Genomic DNA, 16,142 nt, shown 5'->3' on the forward strand with positions numbered 1-16,142 from the left:
TTCATACAGGGGAAGCTAGGATTTAAAAGAATAAAGTGTGAGCTGGAAGTTTCTGGCTCAGTTCTGATCCTTGGGCAGAATGACTGTTAAATACTTAAAAGGCATTGAAAAAATTGAAACCTTATATAGCATTGAGCCACTCAAAAGTTAGGATATCTGAGAACATCTTGAGTCTCACTAGCTCTATAGTCTTTCACTCAGCTGTAAGGCCTAGTTTAATGGGACTTTAAAGGCTTACATAAATATTTACAGCCTTTGCTAAGATTTGAAAGAGCTACTTCAGGCAGAATTTTTGTGAGATTCTTACTCCCCTGTCCTGTCAGACACTTGAAGCAGCAAATAACAAACTGCTTTTGTAACTCCATTTGTAACTCCATTTTGTAAAAGCCACTTGTTATCTGGCTCAGGGTGTTACAGTTTTGAGGAATATAAGCCCAAGATGTTCTTAAATGCATAAAACCTGTTGCAAGTTCTTTGACTCCTAGTCATAATTACTGCTGAGCTGTCTAAAAAAAAACAACCCCTATATTTGCATGCTCTTCATGGAGAGAATCTGTTCTTTATCCTGTGTTCCTTATTTACATGTACAGGTGGGCCCACTTTATCCATGGATCTGGGCCCCATGGATTCCAATATCCGTGGGTCCCCAAACCCATGGGTCAGACCCACCTGGACCCTCTAGATGTGAGGGGACCTGTACTCACCTCTGGAAATTGTTCTGAGGGCCAGGGAAGCTGCACGCAGTCTCCCCGGCCCTCAGAATGCCTTCTAAGACCTCTGAGAAGCCTCCTCTGGGAGGCCTTAGAAGGTCACTTGTAAAAACCAGAAATACCTGGTTTTTAAGGCCTTCGGAAGACTGGGTGAGCTTTTGCAGCCCTCCGAAGGCTCTTTAAGGCCTTAAAAGGTCACTTCCGGTTTTTACAAAAAAAGGAAGTGACCTGCTAAGGTACTGGTTCCCAGTCTGTAGTCTGCGGACCACAGGTGCTTCGCAAGACCCTGAGAAGTGGTCCATGAAGTCCCAGGGGAAACAATCACCTTTGATCACTTCCAGTGTCTTACCAAGCAAGCACTCCCTCTTGGACCACCAGAGAGGGTGGAAAATGGACTGTTTGCAGCCTGCAAAGAAGTACCAGTTGCAGGCATTCCATTTTCCGCCCTCTCTGGTAGTCTGTGAAGGAGTGCTCGCTTGAAAGATGCTTCCCCATGGACACCCAGAGAGGGCGAAGACTGCCCACAGCTGGCATTGCATATGATCCACGACTATTCCAATTTTTCCTCAGTGGTTTGCGAGCTCCTAAAGGTTGGGAACCACTGTTCTAAGGCCTCTGGGAGAGCCATAGAAGGTCCTCAGAACATCCTCCAGGGGAGCTGTACTCCCCCTGCCTCCAGAAGATTACATGGCCCCAAAACCCGTGGATTTCATTATCAGCTAGTTTTCTTATTCACAGTCTGTTCTGGCATGCAACCCCCACAGATAATGACGCTAGCCCTGTACACTTATTTGTGTAAGTGATAAATTTAAAGTAATCCACTGAATTTGTCATTCCTTTGATCATAAGTAGGTCAAATGAGGCAGATTTCTATTTAAGGCACATTTGCTTCCTTATTTGCAAACTCTGACCACAGGATACCCTAGAAATAGCCAGGTGGCAGAGAAAGGCTTTGCTAGTTGTGTCATGTCATAACTCTAAGAAGCTCTGCTTATATGTGGTAATCAGAAAGTTTCACCTTCTAAATGATGGGAGGGAGGCTTTCCTAAAGTCTAGTGTAGCAGGAAAGCTGTGGACTGGGAAATGTAGAAGCATCCTTTGTTAATTGTTCTCCTAGCCCTTGTTCTCCAAACACTGGACAATAATTATGTAAATATTAACTATGTAAGATCAGTAATTGGCCCCTCTGAAAAGACTGCTACAGTTTGCTGAAGTCTCTTATACAAAGGCTAGTCTTGTCTTTCTGGGAAGAAATCTGTAGGCATCCACTTTTAAAGAGGCAACATGTGTGTGTGGTCATTGGTGTGCTCTGAAACAGCACCCGTGCATTTATTTCTACATGAACGTACATGACTGAACAGGGTAACTATTGCCCTAGGACAGTGATTCTCAAATTGGTGGGTTGCGACCCACCATTGGAACTTAAATGGATCACTTTCCTCTTAAGGGGAGTCACCCATAAATGGGTGCCCTGATTGCACTGAAGTGATTGCAGCGCCATGGACACCCAGGCACATTTACGCATACCTGAGGGGGCTGTGCAGCCTCCTGGAGGCTTGCAGCCCCCTCCACGAGCCTCACCTCCACTGCAGTGGGCCAATCTTCTGGTTTGCATTCGGAACTGTGCGTTGTGGAACTTCCAAAACTGGAAGTGGGCCCCAAATGCAGATTGGAGCCCACTGCAATGGAGGGGAGGGTCACAGAAAGGACTGCAAGCCTTCAGGACACTTCACAAAGTTGCACAGTCCCCCTAGGTATGTGTAAATGTACATGGGTGCCCACAGCCCCGTGATCACTGCTGCGCCGTTGAGACACCCCCCATCTCAGTTCCCAGCCCCGCAAATACTTACCCTGAGTTCTCAGACTCCCAGAGAGTTTGAGAACCACTGCCCTAGGAAGTTTGTTTACTCTTGCATATGACAGAGAATTAGAGTTCTTTCACTAATGATTTGCTTTCTCGACTTTGGTGGATGGGTAGATAATGTTTGCATTTTCTGCAATAATTCTTTATCCCTTGAGGATGGAAGAATAAACTTAGAAGGCAACAAGTGTTTGTAAGAATATTAAAGATAATGGTCTTTCTTTGTTCTTCTTCATGGGTTTTCCTTTTCGACAGGTTCAGCTGCTAGCCAGGATAATTCCTAGTGAAAAGTGTAATGTATAGCTAAAGACTGTCTACTACACTTTATTGCCCTGGGCTGCCTTGTTTGGTTTGATGAAGTGTATTTTGCAACATTCACTTCCTTAGGAAATCCAAAGAAAAATTATAGGTAGACCTTTTCTTCTGAGGGTTACACTACATAAATGTATTTTATTTTCCAGCATGTAGATGTAGCCGCTTTACTTATAAAGTATAATGCGTGTGTAAATGCTACGGACAAATGGGCTTTCACACCTTTGCATGAAGCAGCCCAGAAAGGAAGGACACAGCTTTGTGCCTTATTATTGGCACATGGAGCTGATCCTACTCTGAAAAACCAGGAAGGACAAACGCCATTAGACCTAGTTACCGTAAGTGATGGGATTTTTTGAGAAGTTTATATTAAGCTTTGGTTCCTAGCTGCTGGCTAGGAAATCAAATTGAAGAGTTTAAATCTTATGGTTAGTTTGGTGGGCTATAAGCATAAACCAAGTCAGCAGTTCTTCAAATCTTACTGAAGATTAACATAAGGAATTTAGTTTGAGTGTAGTTTTTAAAAACATGTTGTTCAGAGGGGGAACAAATAATTACCTGTGTTATGAAATCTGTGTTTATAAATGCAAGTTTATTTCCTAGGTTATAGAATGGCATCTCAAAATCTGATTAAAAATACTATTGAGAAAGTTTGATTTTTAAACCCTGGCCAACACGACTTGTGATCCAAAAAGTTCCCTTAAGCATACCAACTATATTTGATGGCCCACCAAGAATTAAGTGAAACATCCCATGCTTTCTTGCATGTGGTTGCAAAATCAGAGGCTTTCAAGCACTTGTCAGACTGGGTGGACTATATTTTGACTCTGTGGGTCATAAGTTATGTAAGCCTGATTGAAGTGAAATCAAACTTTTGGGTTTAATTTGACTGTTTAAAAATTTGGTTTAGATTGTGTGAGTACTATCAAATGCTGCATATTCTAAAGTAGAAATATCTTTTTAATTATTTCATACACTTGCATTTAATTTAAAATTTTTAAAAAATCTTTTCGTAGGCACTTCTGAAAGTATGAACCTGTTTCATCAAGTGCATATAATGCATTTGATCCAACAGGCTAACATGACTTTTCTGGAATGTGTTCGCAATAAATATAAATTACTGGTTGATAAAGTAAGTAGTTGGTCCAAAGTTCTAGAAACACTCCAACACAAACTTTCTTATTCAGAGTAATATTAAAGATTGTACAATTATGTGCTCTACACTGTCAAGGGAACTTGCAGATTAATGGCAGATAATTGCCAAAGTGAAAGAATTTGCAGCATACAAAATACTTTTTATCTTGTCTTTTCAACCAGAGGCAGTTTAGGCTGTAAGCAAGCAATTTTTGTGCAAGTCTGGCCCAAAGGTTCATTTGTAGACTGCTGTGTTTTTGTTTTGTTTCCAGCCTGGATTTCCCACTACCAAAAAAGTCAAAAGTCTAGCCACTATACTAAATTGCAACATGTAGCTATACAATGCAGAATGTAGCCAATCCTTGTGTTAGAATTATCATACTTGAGCAATCTCTGAATCAGGGCAATAATTATATTAGAAGATATTTTGTAAACAGCAAAATAAAATGTTGGCAGTATTTTACAATGTAAATTCTAGTTTCCATTTAGTACAAGTAGCTCAAGTAAAAGATTTGCTGACATCACCTTGTGTCCATATGTGTATCCATGTCAACTTATTTTTGGTGTGCTATGCTTGATGTGTGTGTGCTTTATCATGTAATTTGTTTCATATTTTCAGGCAGATGACGTTAGCGCGTTATTGACTGCTGCCATGCCTCCTTCTGCCTTGCCATCTTGTTACAAACCTCAGGTTATAAATGTATCTCAAAACACGGGATCTTCAGCCGATTCACTTTCTTCCGTTCCATCCAGCCCATCTAATCTATCTGCTGCTAGCAGTCTTGACAACTTGTCTGGTAGCTTTTCTGAACTTGCAGTTGTTGGAACAAATGCTGAGGGAGCTACTGGTTTGGAGAAGGAAGGTGAGGCCTATTTCAAATCATGAATCTCTTTTTTTGCAGATAGGTGGATAACTTACATAAGAACTTGAGAGATCACACTTCCATCAAGGTTACAAAATTCAGTCATTACATGCAAAAAATGGAATATCTGTCCATTTGCCTGTCCAAATGTGGGATGGTTCACACATTTAGCTGCAAGTCATTGAATAATGTAATGAATAATTCATAGGTGTATCCAAAAGTAATCTCTTCAGTACTGAATAACTTAAATTCAGGCCACTTGTATGATTTTTTCCTGGGTCATTTGATTGGCTGTATGATAGAAGGATGACTTGAAAATGAAGCGGACACAGCCATTCCCAGACTCTCATGTAGAGATACTTATTGTAGTAAGTGTGTGTGAGGGTGGGGGAATGGCAACAGAGCCATGATCCTGCTGCTGCTGGGGACAAAATGGCTTTAAAACCCCTGGGCCGCCAGAGGGTGTGGGGAGCCTGTGGACCCCTCTACAGGCCCCCCAAATTTCAGAAAAGCGAAAAAAGTGGTTGTGACTCACTTCTGGTTTGCTACCACAAAACCAGAAGTGCATCGTGACTGCTTTTTTTTGCTTTTCTGAGGCGCGGAGAGCCCTGCAGAGTGGTCTGTGGCCTCACCACACCCTCTGGCATGCTAACACTGCAAGTGGTAAGTTTAAAAAATCCCTTTTGTCTCTGGTGGTGGCACAATCCCGGCGATCACATCGCTGCCATACCCCTGCCCCGCCCCTTAAGGTGGCAGAGACCGGGGCCTCCCTGACTGGGAGTTTGCCCAGTTTGGGAACTTCTGGGCTGACATGTTAACCCAGACTGAAGGGTTTCTTCCACAGCACTCTATCCTTCCCTGCATCTTCTGCAAAGTGTGTAATTTTGGGGGGGGGGGGGGGTAGGCATTTCCTTGTTGGATTTATAGTCAGAGAAGTTTGATACAGACTAAAAATTCACGTTTATATATAAATTAACGTATTATATATAATTCAGTTTTGTTTATGTAGGAATTTAAGATCAACTTTGTATTTCAATCTTATTCTTGAAACATACTTTGTATGTTCTGGGTGTTGCTGGGCATACTTATTAGGGTGTTTCTAAGTTATTTGAAATTATGCTTACAACAAGGTAAAATACATGTTTCAGTTCAGGTGTGACTGTGTTTCATATTCAGTTTCAGGTGTAGATTTTAGCATAAATCAATTTGTGAGAAATCTTGGACTTGAACATTTGATTGACATATTTGAGAGAGAGCAGGTAAGTAACTGTATTGATTTGCAGTTTTTTGTTCTGGTTTTTTAAAGAAAACAAGTTGCAAACTTATAGAGAAAAGTTAGAATAAGTATATACAGCAAACTAATTAATTGCAGTCTTGTGTTCTTCTATTACTGTTGTAGTTAATGATACTACTATTATCTTGAGGACTTTGGCTTTATTCCTATACATGAATTTTATGGAAACCTTATTGTGAACAAAGTATACAGGTCCAGCCTATTTATACACGGATTTTTTATACACGAATTTGATTCAACGCAAATGGCCCCTGCAAATGAGAAGGAATGTGCTGATCCCTGGAGAAGGGGAAAAATGCATCCCTTTAAAATCAGTTTAAAAAACTGAACAGTCCTTTAACAATAGCCTGGCTGACAATCCATCAATCCTTCTCTTTCCAGGCAACCCCTCCTTTCCCCCTGAGCATGTGAAAGAAAGGTGATCACTTTGCATTGGTGAAGGGAGGGACTGAGTGAAGTGGAGGACTGATTGATTGTCTTCTTAATGACTCTTATCTTACATCACAAAGGTCAGCAAGGCTGTTTTTAAATCACCGGAGCAAAGAAACTTTGTTTTTTAAATTGATTAGCTATAGTGCGTTTTTTGCCATCCAAGTGAGCTCAACCTGTACTTCCATGCTGTAACTGTTTTACACCCTACAGAGTTCTAGAGAGAATTCAAAGACCCATGCAGAGATCTTCCACACTCTCACAAGCTTGACATGACATGTCAAACTGCTGCACAGCTTAATGTTTGATGTAATGAAAGACCTGCTTTTTCCCCCCATCAGGACTAGACATGCACATTTCTGAGTTATGCAACTTCTTAACTCTGAAACTTAGTGTGGTCTTTGTATTTTTGGGTGTGGGGAGAGGAGGGCCAATAAAGGCAAAATGGAGAGTTCTTGACAACTTAGCACTCCTGCACCTGTGCAGAAGCACCATTGAAAGGCATGCTGTGCTTATGCAAAACTAGTAACACCGCCTTCCGTAAGTCAAGACGTCTGTAAATCAGGAAGCTTGTGTGTGTGTTGATTCTCCAGGCTCAACCATAGCAGTTGTGGAGGCAAAACTGCAGGTTTAGAGGAAAGGATGGTGTGGTGAAGTAGTCTTGTGTAACACTGTATATATGTATTGGATTCTTTGTAGATAACGTTAGATGTATTGGTTGAAATGGGACACAGAGAGTTAAAGGAAATTGGAATTAATGCTTATGGACATAGACACAAAATAATTAAAGCAGTTGAAAGACTACTCTCAGGACAGCAAGGTATGTTGTAATAGCTCAAATTATTTAATTAATACAAAATTGCAGTTTTCCCCCTTACTATATCTTACTGTAGTTATTGCTTATATGTCTTGTCAGGTCTTTTTTGTCTTCCATCTCAAGTTTATCCAAGGGTAAATGAACTTAAATTACACATAGTAAAGTCTTTCATCCTGCCAATTTTTATCAGTTTGCTGGTTGATCAGAAAGGCATGTAAATCCTCTAAGTCAGTGTTTCCCAAACTATGGGTTGGGACAGAGAGAAAACAAGGAAAATTTATTGAGCCCTGTGGAAAGCAAAACAGAGCAGCATGTGTGCATTTATTTGCAAGTAGGCAACCATGCCTCAGTCCACTGCAAAGACCAGGCAGACAAGAATGCAGTACCACCAGAATAGTCCAGATTAAGTGAACACAGGCCCCAACAAACTCAAGGAGGAAGTCTGTCCCGCCCCGTCCCCCAGCTGACAAAGAAAATTTATTGAGACCTATTTTGTTCAGAATTTGAATTGTAACATGGTTGTCGTCACAGGAAGTGTTGTCTAATCACTTTCACAGAGATTGCAGTCAGCTGTTTATATGTGTGAGACGTTGCTCCTTGTCCTGTCAAGTAGCGCTTTCTAAGAGCATTGCAGATTTTATAAAACACTTTTTAATTTAACACGGATCAGAGGATCTTGTACTATACAGCCTATTTCTTCGCAGATTTTTCATCAGTGGATCTGTCTCAAAATTGCAGATTTGATTATCTGCGATTTTCAGTATCAGTGAGGGGTCAGAGAGCGAATGCCCCACGGATACTGAGGCCCCACCTGTATAGCATCATTGATAGGTTGCTTGATATTATCTGTTATGTTATTTTTATGAAACATGTTTCATTTTACATGAGCTCAGTAAAGTGTATTACTGAGTTACCTAAAGCAAAGAAAGCTTGAGATATGCAGATACTATTTTCTCTATAAGTGTGCTACTCAGACCTCTTGTGCTGGTTTTATAAGCTTATTCACTCTTATGTGAGAAATCTTTTTTTAGGAAGATTCTTTTATCTTCTAATTTAAACTTTTTATTTTGTTTATACTGTGTTTAGTTTTTAGATCATGGGGAAAAAAACTAAAAAGACATTGTTGCTTTTCTGTACTGAACTTAAATGTGCTTCTCATACTTGTGATATTTTTGGAATTTTGCTTGTAAGTTTTATATTAACTGACATGTTTTATTCTCTCATAGGTCTTAATCCCTATCTAACTTTGAATACATCTAGTAGTGGAACAATCCTCATAGATCTCTCTCCTGAAGATAAAGAGTTTCAGTCAGTGGAAGAAGAGGTATAGCTTTGATTTGCACTCCCTGAAAAATCAATTTTAGCTGCTTCTTTCACTCCTTTTCTGTGAAATGTAATATCCTTAGATCTTGTTTTGCTGCCTTGGTGGTTTCATGGTTAAACCTACCATGCTCTTCTGTCATTTGAATCTGTTTGTTTTGGGCAGAAGTAGTCTCCACCTAAAGAGACAGTGGCTCAGAACAGGGTAAGCAGTTTTTGTGATGCTTTCAAATTCAGTCAGTTCCCCATGTGGAGCAGTTTTTAAAAAGACATTGTTAGCTGCTTGCTGTTTGAATTTAGCTTATGATGCTGTGAGAAGAGAAAAATTATTGTGGGAGCATGGGTCAGATGAAGTTAATTACATTCAGAGATGCAAGTCTTATTTTTGTTCAGCAGAATGGAATCAAGTGTTGATGAGAGATCCTTTATGTGTGTTTCTTACAGATGCAGAGCACTGTTCGAGAACACAGAGATGGTGGGCATGCTGGTGGGGTTTTTAACAGATATAACATCTTAAAGGTAACACACAGATATCTCTGTTACTCAGGGTTCAGCGTTTGTGCTTCCAAGTAAAGCATTTGCCTTTGAATGTTCATACAGCCTTAAAATGAGAGGCATAGTCCATGGCTTTGCCTGTCGCATTCTGCCTGGGTTTTGGTGCAGTAACTCTTTTTTTAGTTATGGCTGCGCTGTCTAAGACTTTGTTCTCCCCCACACTTGCATGTAACCGTTTTCCAAAGCTTTTTGTGGCCATTGCTCACACATCTCTCCAGCCTTAGGTAACATATAGTGCATTAGAAAGCAAGTATAATGTCATGTGTAACAAAATAGTCATTACCCTGTCTACAGTACCTGTTAAGTACTGTGTATGTGCATTATATTTATATTTATCTGGAGATCTGCCTTGAAAGTCTCGCATCATTTAAAACACAAATATAATGGTGCAATTGTATTTAATACAGGGTTAATGTTGAGAAACATCACCATTGTACAATAATTCCAACCCCCCAAAAAACAAATCAAGAGACCAACTAAAAAGCTGGGAGACAAAAAAATTTGGGTATTTGTTGCAAGAGATGACATAAAAGTAGGAAATCTGTGCTGTAGTGTTTCTTGACAAGCTAGTATTGGATGAGATACCTTTTAATGTGTTTCTCTTTATACTAAATCAGAAGATTTGAAGGCTACTAGTGGTGTGATTCAGAGCATAGTCTAAATGCAGAGATGGTTTATGTTATGATGATGAAATGACAGTCTTAAATGTTATGTGACAATTGCAAAAGAAGTTGAAAGAATTGTATTGTACATTGTACATCAATTTTTTTATATAGCACTTGGTTGATCAGGAAGCTGACACTTTGGTCTTCAATTGCATCATTAAGAAAAGCTTGCTGAAGTAATTATTAGCATGATAGTTTCAAATGGAAAAGAACTAACAGTGTGACATTGTCACATTACATGAATAAGCTTATTACAGCATTGTGTAGTGTTAGTTGTTACGAAGCATGGTAAAAAAAAGTAATTTCTCTGGGAATGAAGAGGTGGCATTTCTACTACTGGGATACCCCTGCACCTGAGAGGCAGGATTGGAACCTCAAACAAATAGCCCTCCCTTGGTGGGGCGTTCCTTCTGTTCCCCAGTTTGGGTCCTGCCTTCCAGGAGATCGGACGGACCTCTGTCAAGCCCAGCACTCGCCTATGAATTGTTAGTTGTTACGAAGCATGGAAAAAAGTAATTTTTCCATCAGTTAGCCATCATTGTCCTTTCTGTTTTAATATGGCTGAGTGAATAACAGTTTTGGAATGTGTATATTAAAATGATTGCTGACTAGGCCTTTTAGTAGAATGTCGGTGTGGAATGTCAGCTGTACAATGCAGTTGTTGTCAGATAGTGAAGGACGACTGATTGTGAATTCTTGATGTTCCCCCACCTCCCAGATACAAAAAGTGTGTAACAAAAAACTCTGGGAAAGGTACGCTCACAGGCGGAAAGAAGTTTCTGAAGAGAATCATAATCATGCTAATGAAAGGATGTTGTTTCATGGTAGGCAATTCCAGTTTTCTTCTTGCTAATCCTGTTTTCCAAATTACTTGAATATTTCACTGTCATTTAGGAGTGATACACTCTTCATACACAGAGCAGCTTGTATTGACTCTTCATCAGAGCTGGTTTGTAGCTAACTCATAAAACCAGATCTTTGTGCAGGTCCATATGAGTTATATTGGTAGTCCCATATAGCTCTCTGCTCAAGTGTTCATTGATCGTCTGGTGTAACTATAATTAAATCCCTATGGGATGAGGATGGGGAGGTTAGAGAACAACAAGACAAAGGCAGAGTAGGAGAAGAAATTGGGAAAGGTAGGGTGATGGGATGTGATAGACGGTTTGGCACAATGAGAGGATGCGGGGACAAAGGAGCGAATAAGCAGCCCATCCTGGGGCATTCCGTGTATAAATGCTTTTATGCGAATGCCCGAAGTCTACGAGCAAAGGTGGGAGAACTGGAATGTCTGGTGACAAGGGAAAATATTGACATAGTGGGCGTAACGGAAACCTGGTGGAATGCGGAGAATCAGTGGGATACCGCAATCCCGGGCTATAAACTCTACAGGAGGGACAGGCAGGGGCGTGTTGGAGGTGGGGTGGCCCTCTATGTTAAGGAAGGGATAGAATCCAGCAAAGTAGAGATTGAAGGTGGGTCCGACTCCACCGTAGAATCTCTGTGGGTTAAATTACCAAGCTTGTGCAGCGATGTAATACTGGGGGCGTGCTATCGTCCTCCAGACCAGAAATCTGATGGGGACCTTGAAATGAGGAAACAGATCAGGGAGGTGACAAGGAAGGACAGGGTTGTAATCATGGGGGACTTCAATTATCCTCATATTGACTGGGTCAATTTGTGTTCTGGTCACGATAAGGAAACCGGATTTCTTGACGTGCTAAATGACTGTGGCTTAGATCAGCTAGTCACGGAGCCCACCAGAGGACAGGTGACTCTGGATTTAATTTTGTGCGGTACGCAGGACCTGGTTAGAGATGTAAACGTTACTGAGCCATTGGGGAACAGTGATCATGCTGCAATCCGTTTTGACGTGCACGTTGGGGGAAAAATACCAGGCAAATCTCTAACAAAAACCCTTGACTTCCGACGGGCGGACTTCCCTCAAATGAGGAGGCTGGTTAGAAGGAGGTTGAAAGGGAGGGTAAAAAGAGTCCAGTCTCTCCAGAGTGCATGGAGGCTGCTTAAAACAACAGTAATAGAGGCCCAGCAGAGGTGTATACCGCAAAGAAAGAAGGGTTCCACTAAATCCAGGAGAGTGCCCGCATGGCTAACCAGCCAAGTTAGAGAGGCTGTGAAGGGCAAGGAAGCTTCCTTCCGTAAATGGAAGTCTTGCCCTAATGAAGAGAATAAAAAGGAACATAAACTGTGGCAAAAGAAATGTAAGAAGGTGATAGGGGAGGCCAAGCGAGACTATGAGGAACACATGGCCAGCAACATTAAGGGGAATAATAAAAGCTTCTTCAAATATGTTAGAAGCAGGAAACCCACCAGAGAAGCGGTTGGCCCTCTGGATGGTGAGGGAGGGAAAGGGGAGATAAAAGGAGACTTAGAGATGGCAGAGAAATTAAATGAGTTCTTTGCATCTGTCTTCACGGCAGAAGACCTCGGGCAGATACCGCTGCCCAAACGGCCCCTCCTGACCGAGGAGTTAAGTCAGATAGAGGTTAAAAGAGAAGATGTTTCAGACCTCATTGATAAATTAAAGATCAATAAGTCACCGGGCCCTGATGGCATACACCCAAGGGTTATTAAGGAATTGAAGAATGAAGTTGCAGATCTCTTGACTAAGGTATGCAACTTGTCCCTCAAAACGGCCACGGTGCCAGTAGATTGGAGGATAGCAAATGTCACGCCTATTTTTAAAAAGGGAAAGAGGGGGGACCCGGGAAACTATAGGCCGGTCAGCCTAACATCCATACCGGGTAAGATGGTGGAATGCTTCATCAAAGATAGGATCTCAAAACACATAGACGAACAGGCCTTGCTGAGGGAGAGTCAGCATGGCTTCTGTAAGGGTAAGTCTTGCCTCACGAACCTTATAGAATTCTTTGAAAAGGTCAACAGGCATGTGGATGCGGGAGAACCCGTGGACATTATATATCTGGACTTTCAGAAGGCATTTGACACGGTCCCTCACCAAAGGCTACTGAAAAAACTCCACAGTCAGGGAATTAGAGGACAGGTCCTCTCGTGGATTGAGAACTGGTTGGAGGCCAGGAAGCAGAGAGTGGGTGTCAATGGGCAATTTTCACAATGGAGAGAGGTGAAAAGCGGTGTGCCCCAAGGATCTGTCCTGGGACCGGTGCTTTTCAACCTCTTCATAAATGACCTGGAGACAGGGTTGAGCAGTGAAGTGGCAAAGTTTGCAGACGACACCAAACTTTTCCGAGTGGTAAAGACCAGAAGTGATTGTGAGGAGCTCCAGAAGGATCTCTCCAGACTGGCAGAATGGGCAGCAAAATGGCAGATGCGCTTCAATGTCAGTAAGTGTAAAGTCATGCACATTGGGGCAAAAAATCAAAACTTTAGATATAGGCTGATGGGTTCTGAGCTGTCTGTGACAGATCAGGAGAGAGATCTTGGGGTGGTGGTGGACAGGTCGATGAAAGTGTCGACCCAATGTGCGGCGGCAGTGAAGAAGGCCAATTCTATGCTTGGGATCATTAGGAAGGGTATTGAGAACAAAACGGTTAGTATTATAATGCCGTTGTACAAATCTATGGTAAGGCCACACCTGGAGTATTGTGTCCAGTTCTGGTCGCCGCATCTCAAGAAAGACATAGTGGAAATGGAAAAGGTGCAAAAGAGAGCGACTAAGATGATTACGGGGCTGGGGCACCTTCCTTATGAGGAAAGGCTACGGCGTTTGGGCCTCTTCAGCCTAGAAAAGAGACGCTTGAGGGGGGACATGATTGAGACATACAAAATTATGCAGGGGATGGACAGAGTGGATAGGGAGATGCTCTTTACACTCTCACATAATACCAGAACCAGGGGACATCCACTAAAATTGAGTGTTGGGAGGGTTAGGACAGACAAAAGAAAATATTTCTTTACTCAGCGCGTGGTCGGTCTGTGGAACTCCTTGCCACAGGATGTGGTGCTGGCGTCTAGCCTAGATGCCTTTAAAAGGGGATTGGACGAGTTTCTGGAGGAAAAATCCATTATGGGGTACAAGCCATGATGTGTATGCGCAACCTCCTGATTTTAGAAATGGGTTAAGTCAGAATGCCAGATGTAGGGGAGGGCACCAGGATGAGGTCTCTTGTTATCTGGTGTGCTCCCTGGGGCATTTGGTGGGCCGCTGTGAGATACAGGAAGCTGGACTAGATGGGCCTATGGCCTGATCCAGTGGGGCTGTTCTTATGTTCTTATGTTCTTATGTTCTAAAACAAAATACAGATTCATGTTCAGCCCTAGCTCCGTCTGAGGTGAATAGGAATCCTTTACTTTTCTAGTAAACCCCTTGTCTGTGTTAAAATGGGGTTGGCCAGTATGGGAAGCTCCTTCATTCTGACCTTTGTAACCCTCTCATCCTCAGGAAGCTTCAACCCAGGATGTGTATGGTAAAACTAGTGTGGCTGTCACCTGTGAAACAGTAGGCCTGGAAGGATTCACTGGCATTCCACTGGGTTTGCATGTACCTGCCCATTGGTCAAGTCCATCCACCTAACCATGACTGGGGAGGGGAGTCCAAGGACTTGATCTAGTTAGTTACCCACCTTTACATTAGCCACTGGGAAAGACAGAATAATAACAAAAGTTGGTTGGTTTGAGAGGCTGCATGTTTTGTTCCAGCAGTTTCAAGGTTAATGGTGCTTGCTGATATTTCCTTCAGGGCCAGAAAGTGAACAAGTGAACCTTGTTCCTGCAGGTATTATAAGTGCATTCTGTACAAGGTCCTATTACAGACTTATGATACTGTGTGTTCTGGATGGGTAGTGAAGCTTTATTTACTCTAAAGTAAAATGTACAGTATTAAGAATGTCAATGCTTTCTATCTTAATGTACTTGCAGGCTCCCCTTTTGTGAATGCAATTATTCATAAAGGTTTTGATGAGAGACATGCCTATATAGGTGGAATGTTTGGAGCTGGAATTTATTTTGCTGAAAATTCTTCCAAAAGCAACCAGTATGTGTATGGGATTGGTGGTGGCACTGGTTGTCCAATTCACAAAGATAGGTCTTGTTATGTCTGCCATAGGTAAGTTGCAGTATTTGTATAAATTATACTAAAATTGGTAGAAACAACTTGATAAAATTAAAACTGCAGTTTCCTTTTTCATAGCTAAGAAGTTATTTTTTTTTACCTTCATACTTTTAGTAAAGGGTTTATTTTCTTTAATATAGGCAATTGCTGTTTTGCCGTGTTACATTGGGCAAGTCTTTTCTGCAGTTCAGTGCAATGAAAATGGCTCATTCTCCTCCAGGACACCATTCAGTCACTGGGCGGCCTAGTGTAAATGGACTAGCTTTAGCAGAATATGTCATTTACAGAGGAGAGCAGGTAGTATATTTTTGGTTTTACATTCCTGCACAATTTTTCTTTAAATTAGCAAGTTGCCATTCATAGCTCTCTTTGATTTTTATATATTGTCTTTCAAATTATATAATGAAGGAAATTTGTTTTTAAGGCTTCAGGATGATTCTTTACTTAAACTGGTATTCTGATACATTTTCTTTTATTAGAAGTAGGTACTTGCCATTCCATTCAAAAACCCAAAACATCTGTTTGGATATTGTATAGAATAATTAGCCGATTTATCTTTTAGGCCTATCCAGAGTATTTGATCACCTACCAGATTGTGAAACCTGAAGCTGCTGCAGAAGCTTGAAATTCCAAATGGATTTGCAGAGAGAGACTGAAGTGAAGAATACACTAAACTGCTGAAAAATTGTATCCTACCCCCACAGGCATTGTGGTAGAAAATGTGAACAAAATCAACATTTTGACTTGGTAAAGCTTTAATAAATGTATAGTAGGTTTTCTAAACATTTCAGAAACTTCCTTTTTCAGCACTTTAACAGATCTCATTCCAGGTGATACTGGGTTTGTCTGTACTAAATTATAAAGCAAATATTAACTTGAACTATGTTTTCTATAGGCCATTACAGTGAAATCTAGCAAACTGTTTTGCTGTACAGGAACTCATTTTACTAATGCTGTGTTCTTTAAAACACTACATTTACACAAAGTACAATGCATTTGTAAAACTGTAAATAAGAGCTTTTCTACTAGCCTTGTATTTATTTACATTGTTTTGTAATAAGTGTTTCAGAATTGCAACATACACAAACCTTCTTTGAAACATTGCATTACTCATCTGCAGTTCAGCACA

At 41.2% G+C, this 16,142-nt stretch overlaps 1 protein-coding gene across 3 annotated transcripts in view; it reads left to right on the top strand.

Annotated features, from left to right (window-relative positions):
• Nucleotides 1–15,796, top strand: part of TNKS2 (tankyrase 2) — a 39,528-nt gene extending 23,732 nt beyond the window's left edge. Inside the window, exons 18-27 of one of the 3 annotated variants that reach the window (XM_066620256.1) lie at nt 3,033–3,221; nt 4,637–4,880; nt 6,057–6,139; nt 7,303–7,423; nt 8,647–8,744; nt 9,185–9,259; nt 10,679–10,784; nt 14,821–15,007; nt 15,154–15,310; nt 15,576–15,796. In XM_066620256.1, coding sequence (XP_066476353.1) covers nt 3,033–3,221; nt 4,637–4,880; nt 6,057–6,139; nt 7,303–7,423; nt 8,647–8,744; nt 9,185–9,259; nt 10,679–10,784; nt 14,821–15,007; nt 15,154–15,310; nt 15,576–15,638 — 1,323 coding nt within the window. In that variant the 3' untranslated portion in view covers nt 15,639–15,796. Of the gene's footprint in view, nt 1–3,032; nt 3,222–4,636; nt 4,881–6,056; nt 6,140–7,302; nt 7,424–8,646; nt 8,745–9,184; nt 9,260–10,678; nt 10,785–14,820; nt 15,008–15,153; nt 15,311–15,575 lie in introns of those variants that run through there. The other 2 variants (XM_066620257.1, XM_066620258.1) reach the window with 2 other exon arrangements.
• Nucleotides 15,797–16,142: the final 346 nt, after the last annotated feature.

This window comes from Tiliqua scincoides, chromosome 3 (genome assembly GCF_035046505.1).
Source record: "Tiliqua scincoides isolate rTilSci1 chromosome 3, rTilSci1.hap2, whole genome shotgun sequence".
NCBI lineage: Eukaryota > Metazoa > Chordata > Lepidosauria > Squamata > Scincidae > Tiliqua > Tiliqua scincoides.